Source organism: Semicossyphus pulcher, unplaced genomic scaffold (assembly GCF_022749685.1).
Source record: "Semicossyphus pulcher isolate SPU_LCO1_2020_fin unplaced genomic scaffold, fSemPul1.0.p SCAF_5, whole genome shotgun sequence".
Lineage (NCBI taxonomy): Eukaryota > Metazoa > Chordata > Actinopteri > Labriformes > Labridae > Semicossyphus > Semicossyphus pulcher.
The window spans coordinates 24,499,343-24,519,866 of NW_027211726.1; the positions used below are offsets into that span (position 1 = coordinate 24,499,343).

At 39.2% G+C, this 20,524-nt stretch overlaps 1 protein-coding gene across 2 annotated transcripts; it reads right to left on the bottom strand.

Moving 5' to 3' along the window:
- Positions 1-424: 424 nt before the first annotated feature.
- On the bottom strand, positions 425-19,901 carry kpna6 (karyopherin alpha 6 (importin alpha 7)). Of its 2 annotated transcripts, none has more exons than XM_069680967.1 (14): positions 19,791-19,901; positions 15,524-15,657; positions 15,306-15,398; positions 15,025-15,124; positions 14,824-14,918; positions 12,208-12,339; positions 11,985-12,073; positions 11,771-11,870; positions 11,089-11,252; positions 10,916-10,994; positions 8,148-8,273; positions 7,814-7,941; positions 5,050-5,234; positions 425-4,795 (listed from the first exon to the last, which is right to left on the bottom strand). In XM_069680967.1, the coding sequence occupies exons 1-14, from the start codon at positions 19,792-19,794 to the stop codon at positions 4,608-4,610; spliced, it is 1,617 nt and encodes a 538-aa protein (XP_069537068.1). In that variant the 5' UTR covers positions 19,795-19,901; the 3' UTR covers positions 425-4,607. The 2 variants fall into 2 exon arrangements, with proteins under 2 accessions (XP_069537068.1, XP_069537069.1); XM_069680968.1 differs by lacking the exon at positions 19,791-19,901 and adding an exon at positions 18,186-18,232.
- Positions 19,902-20,524: the final 623 nt, after the last annotated feature.

Consider the following 20,524-nt stretch of genomic DNA (forward strand, 5'->3'; position numbering starts at 1 on the left):
TCTTTGCTTATTTACACAAACAATGTGTGTGGTTGTGAGTATATTACGGTGGAGGTTTAGGGAGAGTGTGAAACAGCCACCATAAACTGTCTGGTGCGCTCTGTGCGCCTGACGGCGTATTTCTACATCGAATCGAATGTAGAAATTCAAGATTCAGTCTCTTCTCTCTGCTCCGGGTGAAATGTGAAGGTGACACTGCTGACCCATTCACATCGTGTCTGACATTTTAGACAATGGATATTCGTCTTAATTTCCCCAATGGTTAACAAAAAATGTTGACACTTCCATCAAGAAAGTGCCCACCTTGATATAAAGACACTTGTCAGTTTGTTCAATGCTGTATCACTGTAAATGGAAATACAGCAACAGTTCTTCACACAGCATGCCAGTGATGAAAGAAGACACATTTGCATTAAAGGGTTGCATCATAGCTTTATTTGTTTAGTACAGTATTTCCACTGAACAAATTTAGATTCAATATATTTTCTTTTTATTTTAAATATATTTGCTTTGTCCTGTATGTATTTTTATTTTTTGAGTATCATGTTCAGTTGAAGTGAATTAGTTTCTCATCACTCATTCAAACCGTCGGTAAAGTCACATCAAGTCACAGTATATGATGGGAAATTTTGAGTAAATATAATATCATAAACAAGAGTAGCGAAAATAAATAAATGTAATAGAAATGAGAGGACCAGAGCAGACACTGGTCAGTGATGGCATATGAAAAGTATTTTACAAACATGTAGCATTGTAAACATCTGTAGCGAAGACAACATTATTTGACCAAGCCAAGCATGGCTTTAGATTTTGATAAAGTCATGAACAGCTTCTAGGACGGAAGACAAGTCAGATTTGAGATATTCAGTGACATCTGTTCATTCACCTATTGATAACAAAGGTTCCAGATCATGCAGCTCGACTAGAACAAACTTTTACTCTAAACATAACTATCGAAAAATATAGCCCAGAAAATCCTGATCAGGAAAGAGATTATCAAAAGCAGAGGAGGCTTGCATCCTCAACTCTGATTTTCTTTTCTTTTTTCTTCCCATGACATGTTCTAATGAGGCTTTTTCTCCACTTCTCAGAAGTGATTAGAAATGCATCTGAATCCCTGTCATTGTATCAGAACATACATATAGGTTAACTTATAATACTTTTTAATGTAAATCACTGCACAGTTTCTGAATCCCAGATTTTATCTAAAACAAAAAAAGTATAGTAGTTGCTTCTCTTAACTGCACAAAGAGGAAGGAGTGTCACCTGTGAGAGCAGTTAGGGGGAGGATCTTGCCTCTGGGGTGCCATATTTTGGTCAATATTTATTACTGTCTTCTTGGACTCTATAAATGGTACTTAAATAAAAAAACAAAACAAAGGTGAGTGAGAATAGAGGGACTAGGATATTGCAGCTTTTAAAGAAGAGGAGAAAGTTTTTAACTTGAACAATTTCTCAGTCCTACTTAAGGAAACTACGACAATAAGGTTTTTACCTTCAATTGTCTGCTCTGATGGTCACTAACATACAGTATTCTCAGTTTACATTATGTGCCACATTAATGTGCTATCATATTTGTATCGGCACCGTTTTTTTCCTCTCTCTTCTTTGCACAAAGAGGGACTGACTATAGGTCATGAAGTAAAAAAAAAAGCTGAATATTTCATTCTATTGTATGCGCCACATAAGATCAATTATTTGATTCCAAAACATTTGCAGCTTAACTATGCACAGTTAAAACCATTAGAAGACTGCAATAGTTAGGGATCTTCCCATCAATGGACAACAGTTTGCTCGGGAAAAAAAGTTTTAGGCAATTAGAATACTTATTTTTCCTCCAGACAATTACACTGCCTTAATTCAATTCCTCATTTGAGTGTCTACAGTATAGAATTCCACTTTTCCAATGAAACAATGGCACATAATGTTACTTTAAAAATAAGGAAAGTAGAGCAGCAATGTTCTGCACAAAATGTGTGCACATTCAAGTAAAGAAAAATATAAAGGAAAAAAACAAGTCAAACACAGACACATAAGAGCCTCCAGTCTTTGTGGTTAGATTGGCACTTTTGTGAATAGGAGTGCATTTTCCTTTTTTCAGAAATAAAGATATTTTTTCTTGTTGATGCACGGATTCTTTTTTTTTTACATTGCAATTCCGGCATTATTTGTAGGCCAAGCACAGAATTGGCCTTGAAATTGTAGACTTCAGTTATAAATGCTGTTCTACACATCTGTCATGTAGAGGTTAAGTTCTGTTCTTAATGCTCAATTATTCATTCATGATTTAAACTCATGTCTTATAGGTGCACACATGTTCTGTGAAAAACATCTCAAACTCATTTCATAGCAGCACCATAGGCTGACATTAAAGGCATTTGTAAAAACTTAATGATGAAATCGTTTTTTTTAAATAAAAAAAACAAGTGTTTTTCCGTGTAAACACAATATTCAGAATGATCAACCAAATTTTGGTTGGGATTAACATAATTCTGTTCCTGGTTCCATTATTCAAAGTTGGCTGGTTCAGCAATTCACAGAACAGGGGCCCCTACACTCTGATGGGGAAAGTAATCACAGAGTAAACCAAACTCTTCCTCACGCAGCGCCTGTCAGTCAAACATCACAAGACCATACCTCTGCTGCATCCACAAAGCCTAAACCCTGATCCAATTCAGCTTCTGTCGAGGCAGCGCGATTCTGAGGTCAGGGTTTACAGAGCTAATTAAAACCATCATAAGTCAGATGAGAAGGCTAGAAACAACAAAAAAAGTTTCCATCAACTATATGTGTGCGGTCAAATTACTTTTAAATTAATCTCTTTCCAATGCCTTAATTAAAACAGAAAACAATCTTTATTAAATTGAACAAAGGCCTATATTTTAATAAATAAAGAAATAGCAAAGTGCTCGAAAACAAAAAAGCCAATATGGCAATATTCACACACTGGTGAAACGCAAAACTTTTTTTTATTTATAAGGCTATGGAAACCATCTTTTTTGCTACTAGCCACTCATCTGTGTGAGGTGTGGGTTATGCGTCTGCTGGTGTTGTATGCAAGTGTGCATGAAGTTTGCATATAACATCTAAACTCAAAAATAGATGTTGCAGTTGTCACTTGTCACTTGAGATATATCCCTAGCCAAACTCTGATTGGGTTGTTGTTATCCCACAAAGGGACAAAGTAGCGGCATAGACTATCCTAGCCAGGCAGAGGATAGGCTATTTACAAAAAACCTATTCATAACATAAATGAACCGTGCAAAATCTATTTTAGCCGTCATTACCATTCCTTAAAAATATAGTGATATATAATGCTATTTTTAATATTAACTATACAAAACACAACCACTGCCACTAAACTATCACTGTTAACATCACCAAACCAACTAGTTGTGGCCCACTTCCTGCGCTGTAACTCGAAATTCTGTTCTCTATCTCTCCGTGCCAACTGTTTGCTTGGCCAGGGATACTAAGTGACTATAAGAAGGAACATATAACACCATGCAAAAACCCTACCACAAACATCTGGGAGGGTGAAGGGGGCATAGTATCTCCTAACTATAAATGTTTGTCTTATGAAATTCCCAGGACATGTCGAAACAGAAAGTGAAACTTCACCCTTTTCTTTAAACATTTGCCTCCCCTTGAATGTATTCCAATATAAAAATATTTTTTGGTTGCTGCAGAACCAGCCTTATTCTAATAGTTATATCACTTCATAATTCAAATATATTGTTGTTATAACACTGCACACAACAAACATTGGATCTGTAACTATCCCAACCTCAAACCCTTGATTTTTTTTTACTAGATGTTTAAACATATCCTCTAAAACACCAATCCATTTTCCAATATCCTATTAGGAGCCCTTCCTAAATGTTTGTCTCTCTTTAAAAGGTACAGATAAAATTCTTTAGTCCATTGGCCCCAAGCTAGTCAAGAACAAGAAAAATCAAAAGAACTAACAAAGAGCAGATAAATAAAGGATTTGGTGAAAATACCTAATAAAACAAAAATATTTTTTTTCTTTGAATTGCACTCATTCTAACTGACATCAAGAGCTAGGTGTATTTCGCCTCATGCACCCACACTGTAGACTTCACATGGGGATACATGGGTAATTCTGGAAATAAGAATGTCCAATAGAAAAAGGAATTTGAGTGTACATAAAGATTTTTGCTAATAAACTATGGTTACTGCGAATGACAGGATCTAAGAGCTATCAAATGGCAGAAAGATGTCAGTGTGTGCATTTTATGGTAGGGTAGACATAATTGGCTGTGAGGTGATCACTTCTCTGTAAGTGTAATGGAGTTTATCTGACACAATTCCCTTGGCCAAGTAACAAATAAAACTATATTTCTTGAGTCTGCCTTACAAGAAGTCAGACCACTGGTAGAGGAGCATAAAGAGGGGCATTCATCCCAGGAGAGTGGGACAGTTTCAGCCTTCAGGGGTCAGAATGAGAATATGTTTAGGAGATGGTAGAGGTGGAGGGTAGTGGAAGATCAGGAAAGAGGCATAAATGTATGACTCAGGGATCTAGGGGCCGTCCATGAGATGGGGAGTTATGAAGTGAAGATGTTTTAGAGGAGAAGGGCAACTTATAGCTGGAAACCCTCCATGGGGGCCTCCTGCTGGGGGAATAGGAACTGCTGGTTGGCTTGGTCAACCTGAGGTGCTAGACTGCTGTCCTCGTCCTCAACCCCAAAGTAGTGCTCAATTAGGTCAAAGGCCTTCTGGTAGATCTCTTGGTTGTCATGGCTCTGGAGGAACTCTATCTTATCAAGACCTGGAAAAAAAAAAGTTAGATCACGGGTTACGTTTTATCTTTGATAAAATCCCTCGTAAGAATAAATGACTGCTTCCATTATTTTTTAGGCTTGAATACATGGTCTTAAAGTCTTTAAGATTAAAAGATTAACAGATTAAACATAGTTTGTGTGCAGTAAATTATCTACTATTAGCTTCTTTTCCAACAGTGTTGAAATGTATACAAAATATCAAACTCATATCATGTGTGTGGGTGGACTTCATTAACAGTACCATAGGCTTCTTCAATAAGGCTGCAGTAAGGATTAACTCCACTGCCGTTGTTTTCCTGCTTGGCCTCTTGCTCACCCAGCCTCAGGATATTCTCTAGGCCGTTTAGAGCTACCTGAACGATCTTAGAGTCCATCACAGTCAGCAGATCACACAGTGGCTTAATGCAGCCCAGGTTCACCAGATATCTACATGCAAACAGACAAACAAGCACAAGATACATTTAAAGATTTGACTCTCAATGTTGAATTTCAAGCTCCCAAATTAATTAAAAATATGAAAGCTTTCAAGCAGTGACATGGACACTGCATTGCATTTCCATGCTTAGAAATGATTAAAAATAAATAAAGAACCTGCCACTGTGTGCAAAATGTGTGAAAGAGCAAGTCTGGAATACTTGAAGACCTAATTGCCTGGAGAATGTTCAGAGTTCAAATATAAAATGGCTTGTGTCCAAAGCAAACATGAACTCTTGACTAATTCAGCATACTTTGCCAAAAATTAAAACAAACATGGGTAAAACAAAGGGGGCTCAAACTGTAGCAAACAGATAAGTAACTGCTGCCATGGAAAAAGTAGGGTATTTTTCCTGTTTACATCCCAAAGTCTCCCAAAAACATACAGAAAAATGTCAAAAGAAATAGCTGCTCTGTTGTAACCTAGAGCTGAGTACACTGTTTGTCTTGCATGCAGGAGTATCTTTTGCACCTAGGATGGAACAGGTGCAGGTTTTGAAAGTCAGACTTAAATCCAAGATAAAGCAAAAAGTAAAAGTAACAGTCACAAAACTTAAGAAAAACACAATGGCAGCGCTTGTGTTTACAGAATGATAAATGAAAGAGCATTCAAACAAGAGAGTCGTACTTGACCGGACCAACCCACCTACTCGGACAGTGAGCTGATTTAAAGGTTCTATTTAGGCAGACGAGCCCTACTTGAATTAATTGAAGAGCTCCCTCCTCAGCTACAGCTACAAAATGCAGCACTGTCTCCCACCCTGCGGGCGCTGATTGCACTCAGATTTTATGACATGCATTTCAAAACACCGTGGGAGACAAGTTAAATGTACATCGGACAACAGCATGCTTGATTATCATTAACGATTGTAGCGGTGATCAATTTCCTTGTCGATAGCTGTTGTTTGTTTGTGTGTGTCTGTGAGACAATGCTGATCAAGTGGACAGCTCTAAGCACAGCTGTTCACATCTAGCATTAATGAGCCACTCAAATTAGTCTTCAGTGACCACTTGTGATCGGATCTCACCTTCCTGCTCAGTATGCAAATAAACACAGAGCCTGGTTCACCTTCATTAGACTTTAAAAATATATAATTAAAAAAACTGATGCAGACTGGCAGCAAAGAGAGGGGGAGAGCTGCGTTCATGTGCATGAGCACAGAGGGAGGGAGCAGATGATCACAGATTCAAGTGATGACGTGATATAAAACTTTGTTTGATCCTGAAGCCTGATAATCCTTTGCAGTTCTGTGTTCATCAGTGAAATATGTGAACTCCACTGCAGTCTTGGAGTCCATTTGTAGACGGACGAGGAAAGACTTACTGAGGCAAGTGAAAAGAGAATTGCAGTATTTAAGCCGAGAACAAACAAAAGCATGAATGAGCATCTCTAACTCAGCTTGTGAGAAAACAGATTTTGTATTGGCAAGGTTTCTTAAATTAAAGAAACATGAACGGGTTAATGACATAATATGTTGACCAAAGAGAATCGCCTGATCAAATATGAGTTTTTTTAAATTTGATTTTACAGAAAAAGAAAGGATCCAATACACTTGGCAACCTTGGAAGCAATGATATCAGTGGCAATGATAAGGACCTCAGTCTTATTAGTATTTAACTGAAGGCAGTTGTCATTAATCCAATCCTGAATGGCAGTCAGACAGTTGTGCAAAACAGTACGTTTTTCAGTGTCATCAGACTTAAAAGATATGTACAGTTGCATGTCAAACGCATAGCAGTGATATGAAATTCCTTGAAATTTGCTGATAACATGGCCTAGTGGAAGCATATTTAAAGAAAATAAAATGAGACCCAAGACACATATAAAATAAGGTGGGACACAACCGGATTGTAGGGAGCTATTTTTTAATTGAGAGTAGGGAAGAACCTATTGATGTAAGGGCATTTTGGCAGGACCAAAACAGCCTCAGGATCTGGAACACTAGTGGTCATGGAGCCGGACCACAGAACAGTAAGATCACTGTGCATGTCTTAAGTTGGCGGAGCAGAGCAGTGAGATAGGCTGGTCGCATTACGGTAGCCATAGCCAGATGAGCTCAGGACTGGGAGATGTTTTGCTTGGGTTATGATGACAGTGGAACAGTGAAAACAGATCAGGCTAGCTGCAGTCAAGGCAGTCTAGGAGGCACTCAGCCGACAGGCAACCTATAACCAAAAGATCTAGTCTGCTGACAAAAAATATTAAACCATCAGGGTAAAAGAAGACAAAAAGTGGGATGCTGAGACACTGCCCTAAGTGACAGCTGCCGTCAAGCAAGAGACGGTGACAGCACTGGATAAGAGCATTTTTAAATTCTGATAAACTTGCTCTTGGTTTACAGCTCTCATCATCGCATGTCAAAAGATTGACCATAAAAGACTTTCAAGTGACTAATTCCCTGTTGACACAAATTATCTGGTATTGTGAAGTTTAAATTACTGAAAAAACATAGATATTGAATATAAGGCAATCTTTTCCAAATCAATCAGCTTATTAGATGAGGGGGTAGTACTGTTACTGTAGTTCTGACCTTATCTGTTCTGGTGTTCCTCCAGAGGTGGCGTTAGTGATGGCCCAGGCCGCCTCTTTCCTTGTCCTGAATTCTGCTTTCTGTAGGATGTCAATCAGCACTGGAAATATGTTGGCATCGATAACTGTCTGTTGGGTAAGATGAAATTTAAAATCAGTCTCAAAAATGCAGCTTCATGGCATCTTCACTTTTGCAAATTAAACCCCTGAAGCAGTTATTTTAAGAATAAAAAATCAGTTTGCACAGTACAGTAAGAGTCATTCTCTATCAACCCAACATTATTTATTCTGGATGTTGTCCACATGTTAGTCATAAACTATGGTGTATGCTTCACCTGTATTTGCGCTCGGTTTCCTGCTGTAATGTTTGAGATGGTCCAGCACGCCTCTTTGCGAATGGACTCTTTAGCACTGCTGAGAAGGTGCAGCAGACAGGGCAAGGCGGAGCAGTTCAACACCACCTATGCACAGCAAAAGATACAGAGCTTATGTGGTTATGGCAAAATAGGTACCCCTTTCTGCATGATTCTGTAGAGTCCAAGTTAGCTGAAACAGTTTAGGTAAAAAGTGAAAATTTGTGTATATGTCCCTCATCAGCAGTATGTTTTATAAAGTCCCCCCAATTAACACTACTTTTTTTATCATTTCTAATTTTTTCTCCCATGATTCAGTTTTCAGGTGAACCTTGTGTGGAGAAAGATTGTTATTAATGATTTTTAAAACAACATGCGCTTATACGCTTTTAAAACAGAAGCATACAACATGTCACATTCACCCATTCACACACTCATTCACACACTGATGGCAAAGGCCTAACTTCCGATCTACAATCAGAATTCTATGCCCATTCAAACACCGTAGGCTATGCTTTCGGGAGCAATTTGGGGTTCAGTGTCTTGCTCAAGGACACTTCGCCATGTGACTGTAGCAGTCAGGGATCGAACCCCCAACCTTCCAATTGAGAGACGACTGACTCAGCCACAGAGGAATGTCCATGGACAGAAATAGAATCAGCAGAAACTGAATTTGAATTATTCATATTTGAACTGCACAACTTAAATAATTGAATTCAAAATTTGAATGACATCATTTGAAACTGAATTAATTAGTTTAAAACTGAATTCCAATAAACCTTACCCAGGTCTACTGCAGATTCATTTGACCCAGGTCTGAATGACGATTGTAACCTTTCCCACTAAGCAAAAAAGCCGGATGTTAGTGGGTTTTTTGACCAGTGGGAAAGCAGCTTAACTATAAACATTTACAAATATTTAAAGTTCCTATCAAATTCCATGGTGAATTCAATGGATCAAAATCATTTACAACTCACCATCTGCATCGGTTATAAACAACAACTACACCTCTCAGCGTTTCATACTACAACGGGGCAAAAGACAAGGATGTCTCTCCACTACTGTTTGCCATTTTCATTGAACCTCTTGCGGCTGCCATCCGACAAAACACCACCATTACAGGCATACAGACTAGACATTTTCACCACAAAATTAGCTTATATGCAGATGACATCATGTTATTTCTAACAACATATTCAACATCCCTCCCAGAAGTCTTCAGTTTCATATCCACATTCTCCAAAATTTCTGATTATTCTAAAATTCTCCCACTTTGCGAGGAAGGTTGGAATGCTGCTTCCAAAAAACTCCCCCTGACAATAATAGCAGGCAACATCAAATACCTCGGCATCAATGTTTCCACCAAGCTGTCAAGAGTTATTTGCACTGAATTACTCACCACTACTAAAAAGCGTTAAAGAGGATTTCACCCGCTCGAACAACCTGCCCATCTCACTAATTGGAAGAATAGCAACAATAAAAATGACGTAAATATCTCAATTGATAGCAACTCCTGTACGCATATATGCAATAACATCTTCTCAATGTCCCGTGAGTCCAAAGTGCAACTTATTCAATACAAAGTTTTACACAGAGTTCATCGCACACAATATAAATACAAAAATGGGACTCACAGACAATGACAATGTACACACTGCACTTTTAACACTAGAGATAATTACATTCATGCCTCCTGGCTCTGCCCACCTATCCAAACATTCTGGACAACATTAACCTCAGACCAACACAAAGAAGCTCTTCTGCTGTTAAATACGCCGGCATGTGGGATCCTTGCTGTTTTTTTATAAGTGTGTGTTTTGGTTAGTTCAATGTTCAATCAGCTTCAAATTTCACATGTATTATGACAGACTGAACAAGATCTACATCTAAATTTGGGTCATGCTAAAAGCATAACCTACTGGTGCACAGCCCGTGGCTGTAGCACATCCTGCGGCTGCAGCACACCCCAACATGCACAAAGGTGCAAGGGCCTGTTCATCGCCGCTTGTGGCTTAATATCATATTAATTTCAAGCCCTTGAAAATTCAATCATAACAAACATATATGAAGAAGAAGAGTCGATAAAAACAAATAGAATGGTCGAAGCTGTAATATTGATATTTAAGGTTGGTTGGTGCTATTTGAAACACTACAACACTACATGTGGCCCTGTTGACATTTGGTATTATAATGTGTCCTGGGTGATCCGTTCACAAGTGGACAGCTCTGAGCACAGCTGTTCACACCTGAAATGCGTCTTCAGTGACCACTTGTGATTTGATCTCTCTTTCCCACTCTGTCTGAAAATTAACATTGATCCTCAGTCACCTTCATCAGGACTTAAAAATCTTCTAAATCTTCTTCTTCTAAAGATTCTAAAGATTATCGTGCCAGATTTTCCTGTGGTGTGAGGTATGTTAAGAGTGATTTTTCTTGCCCCGGTCTGCTCAGCAGAACGCCAATCACAAAAACCACATGTTCATACCAGGTCTGGGCGGGGCATTTGTCAAAAAGTATTATTTGGGGGTACTGGTTTATCTCATTTTGTAGAGAAGGCGCCCCATATAAGGAGGCAAAGTCCTCATTGCATCGGCAGCGGGTTTGACTCCAACTCGCATCCCTTTGATGCCTGTCACTCAGTCTCTCTTCCCAATATTCACTGTCCTATCGAATTCCTGAAAAGTCACTTCGCATTACTCACTGACTGAGTGTATCTCATTACATTCAACTTAATTTTATTATACTCTCACCTGTGTCTGGATGTCATCACCAGTAACAATGTTTCCTACAGCTCTTAAGGCAGGGGAGGCCACCTTATAGTCAGTGTGCCTGGAAGAATGGAGGTTTAATAGAGAGAAAATTGTAAATGTTTACAAGCCATATTCACTGTGACAAGGACTATGGAAAGTATGGCTTCACTTACATGAGTAGTTCTACAAGGCGCCTGCAGACGCCAGAATCAATAACAGCTTGGATCTTGTCATTGGGTCCGTCTGAGAGGTAGGATAGGGCCCAGCAGGCATCTGCCAGCAAGTCTGGGTCACTGCTAAATAAAAGCCTGGACAGTACTGGCAGACAGGGTGATACCTAGACGCCAAAGATAAAATTCATACTTATGATGGTAAACAGCATGATTTCAACAACTCCCAAGAACCCAAAAAGAAAATTACATAAAAACACATCTAACTTCTGCCCCTGTTACCCCGAAATTCTGCTTCTTGAAACCTCATGGACTATTTCAGGTGTAGATTTTTAAAATTATTTTTAACCAACAAGGACCAACTTAACATAAATCCTATAAAATTACTATAATGTCCTCACTGCAAAATGTTAACATACACAGTATGAATATGGTTTAAACCACTCATGCTGAACCTAAAGTGGAATATATCTATCTTTTACGGTTAAGAATAATTAAACTTGAGTTGGAGACCCTGGTTTACAGGTTGGCAGTTGAGGCAGTGAGTTTCATCCTAACAAGCACAGGCTATACACCCTGCACCTGATTATGTATCAAAGGAGAATTAACCATTATGCACAAGCAAAAGAACTGATCTCAAATTGTGAAAGTGTTTTAAAAGTTAACCCCATAAAGGGAAGTATACCTTTTCAAAAGCAGGTGGAGGGTTTTTTCCCCTGCAGAGATTAGACAGAGCCCACACAGCATTTCTAGTCATGGTCAATCTAGTGGATTTGGTCAAAAGCCTGAAATGTCCAAGAAAATCAAAGCTCAGAACATGAGATAGTACCAGAAATATGTAATTTTAGAAAGGTAAAGGTCTGATAAAGAATCATCTCTACTGAGCCAAAGAGGCCTACGTTAATAGTGGTGGAAGGATGTTGCAGTTGAGCACGTAGTCCCTGCACACTGCACTATCCCCTGCGATATTACCCAAGGCCCAAACAGCCTGCGGGAAAAAAAAGTTACACACCAAACCGTGGTTACCTACTGACATAGGATACAAAACTATGATTGAATGCAGACAAAATGTTATTTTCCCAATGGACACAGTACATCATGGAAACACACTTTGTGTGTTACCTGTTCTTGGACGTCCTCAAAGTCTGAGTTAAGTAGTTCTATAAAGATTGGCACTGCTCCAGCCTCAATCACTGTCTTTGTTTGCATTGATGTGCCTGATGCTATGTTGGTCAATGCCCAAGCAGCTTCAAACTGCAAGGGGACAAAGTGTCAGATGGAAAACAGTAGGTTTTTTTTACAACAATATCAATATGTCTTTGTTGAATATAGGAAAACTTTTTAAAACATTGTGTCACCTCAACAAAGATTAATTCCAGTTTAAACTCATTTTAAATTCGTTAGCCATTCAGGTATTACAGATAAAAGATACACCTTACTACTACACTGCTCAAAAAAATTAAGGGAACACTTAATCGTACAGTATAACACCAAGTCAGTTAAACATCAGGGATATCAATCTGTCCATTCAGGACAGTTTAGCCTTCGCCAGATAACACCAGAATTGGCAGGTCTGCCATTGGCACCCTTCTCTTCACAGATGAGAGCAGGTTCACACTGAGCACATGTAACTGACATGAAAGAGTCTGGAGATGCCGTGGTGAACGTTATGCTGCCTGTAACATCATCAAGCATGACTGGTTTGGCGGTGGGTCAGTGATGGTCTGGGGAGGCATTTCCTTGGAGGGCCACACAGCCCTCCATGTCATAGCCAATGGTTCCCTGACTGCTGTTAGGTACCGGGATGAAATCCTCCAAGCAATTGTTGGACCTTATGTTGGTGCAGTGGACCCTGGGTACCTCCTGGTGCAGGACAATGCCCGGCCTCATGTGGCCAGAGTGTGTAGGCAGTTCCTGGATGAGGAAGGCATTGATGATATTGACTGGCCCTCTCTCTCCCCTGACCTAAATCCAATTTAGCACCTATGGGACATTATGTATCGGTGCATCAGACGCCGCCAAGTACTGCCACAGACTGTCCAGGAGCTCACTGATGCCCTGATCCAGGTCTGGGAGTAGATCCCCCAGGACACTATCCGCCGACTCATCAGGAGCATGCCCAGACATTGTCGGGAGTGCATGCGAGCTTGCCGGAGCTATACACACTACTGAGTCATCATGAGTTGCCATGATGACATTCACGCAAGTTGGATCAGCCTGTGATTTCATTTTTTTACTTTGATTTTGGGTGTAATTTTGAATCCAACCCTCAATGGGCTGATGATTTTGGTTTCCACTGACCGTTGTTACATCATTTTATTCTTAACAAATTATTCAATGTACATCAGTAAAGATTTTCCACTTGAATTATACGTTCATTAAGATCTGATGTTTGATTTAAGTGTTCTCTTAATTTTTTTGAGCAGTGTATGTCCACATGTCCAAAGCAGCAACAAATTTGGTCTATCAGGAACTTGGTTAACACAGAGCTATTGTTTTGCTTATCATCAGATAATGTGTAAAGGGACTTCAAGCAACATAACTAGCAAAGTATGTGCTTTTACCGGCATGAAATACATATCGACACCCTCTTAAAATAATGGCCTACGTAATTTTTTCCAAGTTTTTCAGAAAACACAAAAAACTGAACCAAATATTGTTGACTTAGGCAATTTTAAACCTTAAACTCTGTCAACAATAAAGCATAACTAACAAACCAGCTAAACATAATGCTGAGTAGGCATGTGCTCCTCACTTCTCCCTCCAGCTCTTCTTTGCTGGGTTCTTGAGTGATGCATATTAATGTAGCAAATTGTCAAAGAAGTGATGACACTCGACGGGCATGACGTGTTTCATTGACAGGAGGTCCTAGACCTTTCTCTCCTTGATTGGCAGAGCACATGGAAACATTCTTATCCATGCTATCGGCTATCGGCAATGATTTGGGCACGAGGGACGTAATTATTGACGTAGCGATCAAAACACTCGATCGTTACCAAATGACATCATCTCTTATAAGCTTTATAAAGAGCGACAATCAATGTATTTGCAGTAGGGACGTACGGAGATTCTGGAGCCTATATTATAGTAAACCTCATCACTTACCAATAGGGGACGAGCCCTGAATCATGAAAATAACTTCAGTGGCTAGGTAGATTTTCGTTCTTCTTGAAGCAGCCACCATCTTGAAATGCTTGTAAAATTGCCTAAGTCACATTGTCTTTTGACTTAGGCAAAATAAAACGGCCTAAGTCACACTCTTGACATAGGCCATTATACTACAGCGGTAGAATCACATGATCTGTTCAACTGAGGACGTAGGCTATTTTACCAGAGGTGGCCAGCATCATGAGGAGATGATTTAGGCAAAAAAATCCTTTTTGTCAAAAAATGACACAGGCCATTATTTTAGGAAGGTGACGATATGGTATTGTTTGAAAACACTACCAGCAAACATGGCAGGTAGCAGTGGATACTGTTGGGTCTCGGTAAATAATATTACAAAAAGTAACCTATAACTGCCCCGTCTGGCACTACTTAAATAATTGACATTAATTGATGGACAGTGTAATTTTTTTCCTCTTCTCTCAAATAACACTGTCGATCAATACATGTTTTGCATGCAGAGCAGGTCTAGGTTACTTTTTGACCAGGAATTCTAAGTTGATGTAGAATATACACCGTATGTACATGGCATAGAAGGTGTTTTGTACTGTGCAAGTATTTTTACAAACTGACCTGTAGTGTGCAGTTGATACTCTTCTTTAAAAATTCCACAAACCTCTCTACCACTCCAGGTGTGTTTATGACTTCATCAATTGGTGGGTTGGGCTCTGTAATAAACGGGGACAAAACTGGATTTAAGTATTTATAATTGGTCTTTGGTGACCTCATGATTAGTCCCACAATTCAGTTGCATCACAATTGATACACATCTACCTTTGGAAAGTAGTTTTCGGAATTTTTGTGTTGTGGAAAGCTGAAGCTCAGGGTCCTCTGAGAAAAGCATCTCAACCATGTCTCTGGTAATGACTCCTTCCTGGAACAACATGATCACTCTTTACAGTTGATCCACTCGGCACTGACTACACTATTCCCTACCGGAAAAGAGGCTTAACGATAACTGCCTGAACAGAAACGTATTATAAACCTCTGATTCCTCCTATGTCAGCTGCTCTTGTCTAAGTTGTATGAGTGGTATTAGGAAAATAGACACTTACTGTTAATGGAGAGCTGAGGTAGGAGTCCACCAGAGGACTCTCGAACATGGTCTCCTCTTCATTGAGAATGTCAACATTCCTCCTCTTGAAAAGCTGCAATTATAACATTGTCAGAGCTCACATAGACACAATATACACAGACTGCATGCTGATGATATAATGTCAAATAGGGAGATCAAAGAACTGTTGACTGGGATGGAGCAGTTTTGATATAATACCTGCTGTTCTCGTTTCTGTTTCCTGAGTTGGATGCCCTCCTCCTCTCTCCTGCGCCTCATCTCTTCTGGATTCAGTGCTTTGTTCTTGTAACGGTTCATCCTGTAGTTATCTTTGGCCGGACTGGCTGACGGATCTGGTTGTCCACAGATACAGGTAAAAACATGATTAAGAAAAAAGGTAGGAGACAAAGTTTTGCACCAAACACTTCACAAGTAGAACTTTACAAGTGTACCATGTGTAGGGAAGAATAAATGAATATGTGACATATGTTTTATTTGCTGAAGTAAATAGACTACATGTGTACATACATTGCTCATTTTTTGCCTTCCAACTACTCAAGAGCTGTTCACTAAATGCAATTCGCCCCATTCGCATTCACAAACACACAAGCCGAAAGCAAAGCTTTTTGGGGTTTGGAATTCAGTATCTTGTCAAATGACACTTTAACACATAGATGGAAAGGCACATTCAAATGAAATTTTCACAAGTACCTGTACTTAATGTTGCAATAAAATTCTTCTCAAAAGAGTATCTACTTTGTTTAAATGAGAGATACAAAAATAATAGAAAATATGTATATATTTTTTAAACTTTTATTGAGTAAAACAAATTTTCTGTGGGTCAAAAGTTTAAAAGGTGCTATATGTAACTTTCAGGAAATCCTCATCCCTAGCGACACGGTCGGCCATTGAGGGAACTGCAGTCAACCTTCTTGTACGCACTCGCACGCATGAACGAGCATCCGGGGTTTTTGCAGAAGACACACAAAACTGATCATGCTCAGTCTCAGAACTCATCAGCTCTGTTTACTTTTCACTTACGAGACGTGTTCATTGACTGGTATCATGTTGACTGGCATCATGTTGTCCAAAATCAACACTGTTTGTCATAATACTTAAGTTAATATCATGTTAGGTGGTGTAAGTTATTTGTCAAGCTAGACTGACAACACTGACATTCACACTCGGATAGTATGAGTATTCATAACATTAGCGAGTATGCTAAGGTTAGCCAACTAGCTCTAACATAACTACATTGCATGGATCTGGCATTGCGCTTTGTAACCAAATGGCAAATTACTCTATTACCAGCCGGATCAGCCCCGGGAGTCTGCATGAGTTAGCTGATGTTATCTACTCGACAGTGCTTTGCTACATTGCCCAACTGGCAAATCGTCTAACGGTGGCTTGTTGCCAGGTTCTAACCTTAGCCTAGACGGGTAATGCAATGATATTGGCTAATAGAAAACAATTGGTAGTTATACACATTTGCTTTGTTCTGCTAGTTGTGGGTCTGTTTTGATCGCAAAAGCAATCAAAGGTCTCCATGATTTGCATGCCCTGACGATGTTGACTCTAGTTTTTCCCCTGACGTTGATCACATTCCTGTTCAGTTAGATGTGCTCACTAGATAAAATGTTTTTATTCTTGTGTGTGGTTTGTGTTGGTGTTGTTGTGGGTGCCGGTCGTTTGTTGGCATTATCCAGGTCCATTTCACAGCTTGCGTTGTCTCGTGTTGTAAAGGCAGAGAATGAGCTCTCGGCAGAGGTACTCGCGAACGCACAGATACGTCACATCCTCTTGTTTAGTGGAAAAACCTGCCCGAGTGCTTTACATAAAAATCAGCCCACAGGTTGTTAGGGCCAATGGAGGAAGTTGGGGAAGGTCTCAATTTATCAGTTCCCCTACTATCCCTTCACACATTGGCAATAAAAAATATTTGATTGATAAATGTATGTGAAATCTTACAATCTTATAGCCCCTTTAAATACACTCTGTTAGTATTTGTTGATTTGAATGACCTTTCATAGCTTTACAATGAGACGCTTAGGCTAGCCTTCCATATATTTCTCAAAATACCATGGCAAAATTTTGACCCATTTCTCCTTACAGGATTGTGGGCCTCCCTACTCTGATATGTTTTTCATTTCAGTTTACAAATTGTTGACTGGATTCAGGTCAGGGCTTTGTGGTGGTCACTCAAATACTTTTACTTTGTCTGTGAGCCATTTACAACTTAGTGACTTTGTAGAGTTATGCTTAGAGCTGTTGTCATGATGGATGCCTACTAAGCTAGTTGATGGGTAAAGATCCTGCTTCAGTTATTGCAGATAATCGTCCTTCCTCATGATGATGTCAACTTTTTTGAGTGCACTACAGTAATCCCTTCTCCAGCAAAACACCCCCAACCAACATAATGCTGCCATCCCTGTGCTTCACAGGAAATATGGTTTTATTTTAGTCGAAGAGCCTCACTCTTTCACCACCACACACATCATTGGTCATTGTGGCCAAACGATTATTTATTGCTTCATATGACTGGAGAACACTCATCTAAATGGCTATGTCTTTGTCCTGGAGATCATTTGCAAACTTCCTTCTCGCTGTATAATACCAGTCTTAGAGTAGGGGCTTATTTTCCATTTCTTGTCTTGGGGTTGAACCTTTTTTGGGAAAAGCTTATTCAGCACTGGGCGCTGAGGGGTCCTACTCCCTGAACAATCCAGTGACTGTATGATACCAAAATATTTTTATACCATTGTGCAGTGTCTTGCATTGACTCTTGAGGGAACCTACAATCGTATGGAAATTTTTCCTAAACATGAACCAGACTTGTTCAGGGCCCCAATTTATTTTCTAAGGTCTTTCTGAGCTAACTTACCTTTTTTCCTATTGTATTGAAGGGCAAAAGGACTGTCTCTACGAATAGGCCCTTCAATGCAGGTGCAATCCCTATTAAAATACAGGTGCATTACCAGTTAGTTTTACATTGTGACTATTGGCCTATCAGACACTTTCAAATGTAATTCCAACAGTTTCTGGAATCTTCCATACAAGAGACAGTGTAAACATACATTAAATTTTTTGAACCATAGTTTTTGTTTTGATACAAAAAAAGCTGAATTAAGTTCTTTGATGGCTATTTTTTTTCTTATGGAAATAATTTTTTTTCTACCATGAGAAAACATGGTGACATGGAAAAATGTTTCGTTGTGAAAAATTGAGTTTTAATATCTTGAAACTAGGTGTATTTGAATACATGACCTCAACTTTATCAAAACCTATGTAGTAGCATGTTGTGTGTGGTTTTGATAAATCAAGCTAAACATTATCTCATAATCATAAGTTAATTAACGAGTTATAACACTTTTTAAACAAATAAATTAACGTAGCATTAGGGAGGGTATTTCAAGACTAGACAAGAACAGATAATATTACATTAATCTTGTCATTCAATTTGAGGTAATGATATAGTCATTTGCAGATAAAAACACAAAATGAAACAAAAAAGCAATCCCAAAGCATAATCCTCTGCGAGACTCACATCTGAACACATGACCACTCCGATACATTAGTGTGCTGCTAGGTATGTCAACATAATGCTAACCGTTGTGAACAAGCAGAAGAAAATGTTTCATGTATTCCACGTTGAATTTTCTAGTTTAATAAATACAAGATAATTGCAGTATTCAAAGAATAAAAAAATACGAATCAAAAAATGTATTAATTCTACGATGTGATTATATTGGCTTGAAGAACATGGTTGAAATATTCTTAACGGCAGAGCTAGCGAGCTGTGGAAAGCTAATATCACCGCTAGACACTGCACTAACAAATCTGTGTCCATTTAACATGAATATTAAAATGTATCATCTTATAGGTAGTGACTTTAAACATGTTATTGCTCGGTGGAAGTCACTTGCAAGTTAACATTCACATAACAAAAAGTGCTGAACGAACAGCTAGCTTCATAACGTTGGCTATCTACACCAACGTTGCACAGCCCTGTCGTTGCACCTACACCTCAATAGCGTGTTGGCGTTACTGTTACTAAAACCTGTTTTGTAAAGAAACTCGGGAGTCGGACAGACTATGGAATTACAAATGCCAACAGGCAATATCTTCAGATAACGGACAATACCTTTAGAACTAGGGTAGACGTGTGTCTGCCTGTAAGAAGACGTTACAGGGCAATGCTAATGTAGTCAGCTATGAGCTAAGTTTGCTAACAGATGAAACTGGTTGTTTTCGCGGGTTGTATTATGCAAGAACACCTTGCATGATATCCGATAGTAGATAAAGCATCGTCATTATACTAAACTGCTTTATGACGGATGAATATATAGTAATTGAACTTGTGCTAATGCGTAACATCGTTAACTAGCTACCTCGCTAACACTGACGACAGGATTTCATAATCATTACTTCTGACTGACCCAGCCGAACTTCACCACCTGAATGTACATGTGAACTCCGAGCAGCTTACCCATTGTGTCCTGCGTTGTTTATGTGTATCGAGTAGTAATGTTATAAATCAATTTTAAATCCTTTCTCTTTTGTAGCTTTCCCAAATTTGCTCCTGCAAGCAATATGTCTGCCAGAGACGGAAACGACGAACTATAATGCCGACTTCCTGCCACCAGAGGACGCACCGGCCTTACAAATTACTCCTTTCTAACGTTCGGCGTCCCAGAGTAAAGGATTCAATATAACCCCTAAACAATACCAAATGGGCCTTCTTTTAAAATCCATTTGGGACCGGATTTATATAATCCTCTAATGGGCACATTGGCGAAAATTGATAAACTGAACCACAAATTCAATCAATTATTGATTATCCTGTCTGTACCACATCAGTTAGGCCTATTTGGGGAGGGCAAGGGGTTCCAAAGTCTGTTTCTCACTCTTCTCTTAACTATGACAGATAGTTCAGATGCTTCTCTGTTCAGATGTATGGTTCAAATGCTTCTATCACCTTGGATCTGCATATCTCTGCTGCTGTGAGTGTGAACAGCCATGGTCAACCAGTATTTTTCTGAAAGTAGGGTAAATGTGACAGATTTACACAGAAGAAGTGCATCTCTTGTCAATTTCTTGGGTGCTGGTAGTGGTAAATAACTGGGCTATATCTGAGTGCAGCATTGTCCTCTGACACTGTCTCACAAGGGGGCCTGCAAAGATAGCCTACACCAGAAAACAACTTTAGGGGGCAGTGTTGTA

Excerpts from the sequence above, each read along its gene's own strand:
- kpna6 (XM_069680967.1), bottom strand. Across the intron at positions 15,399-15,523 it reads AACAGAAACGAGAACAGCAG|CTTTTCAAGAGGAGGAATGT; the intron begins GTATTATATCAA and ends TTATAATTGCAG. Across the intron at positions 11,253-11,770 it reads CTCCACCTGCTTTTGAAAAG|GTATCACCCTGTCTGCCAGT; the intron begins GTATACTTCCCT and ends TTTGGCGTCTAG.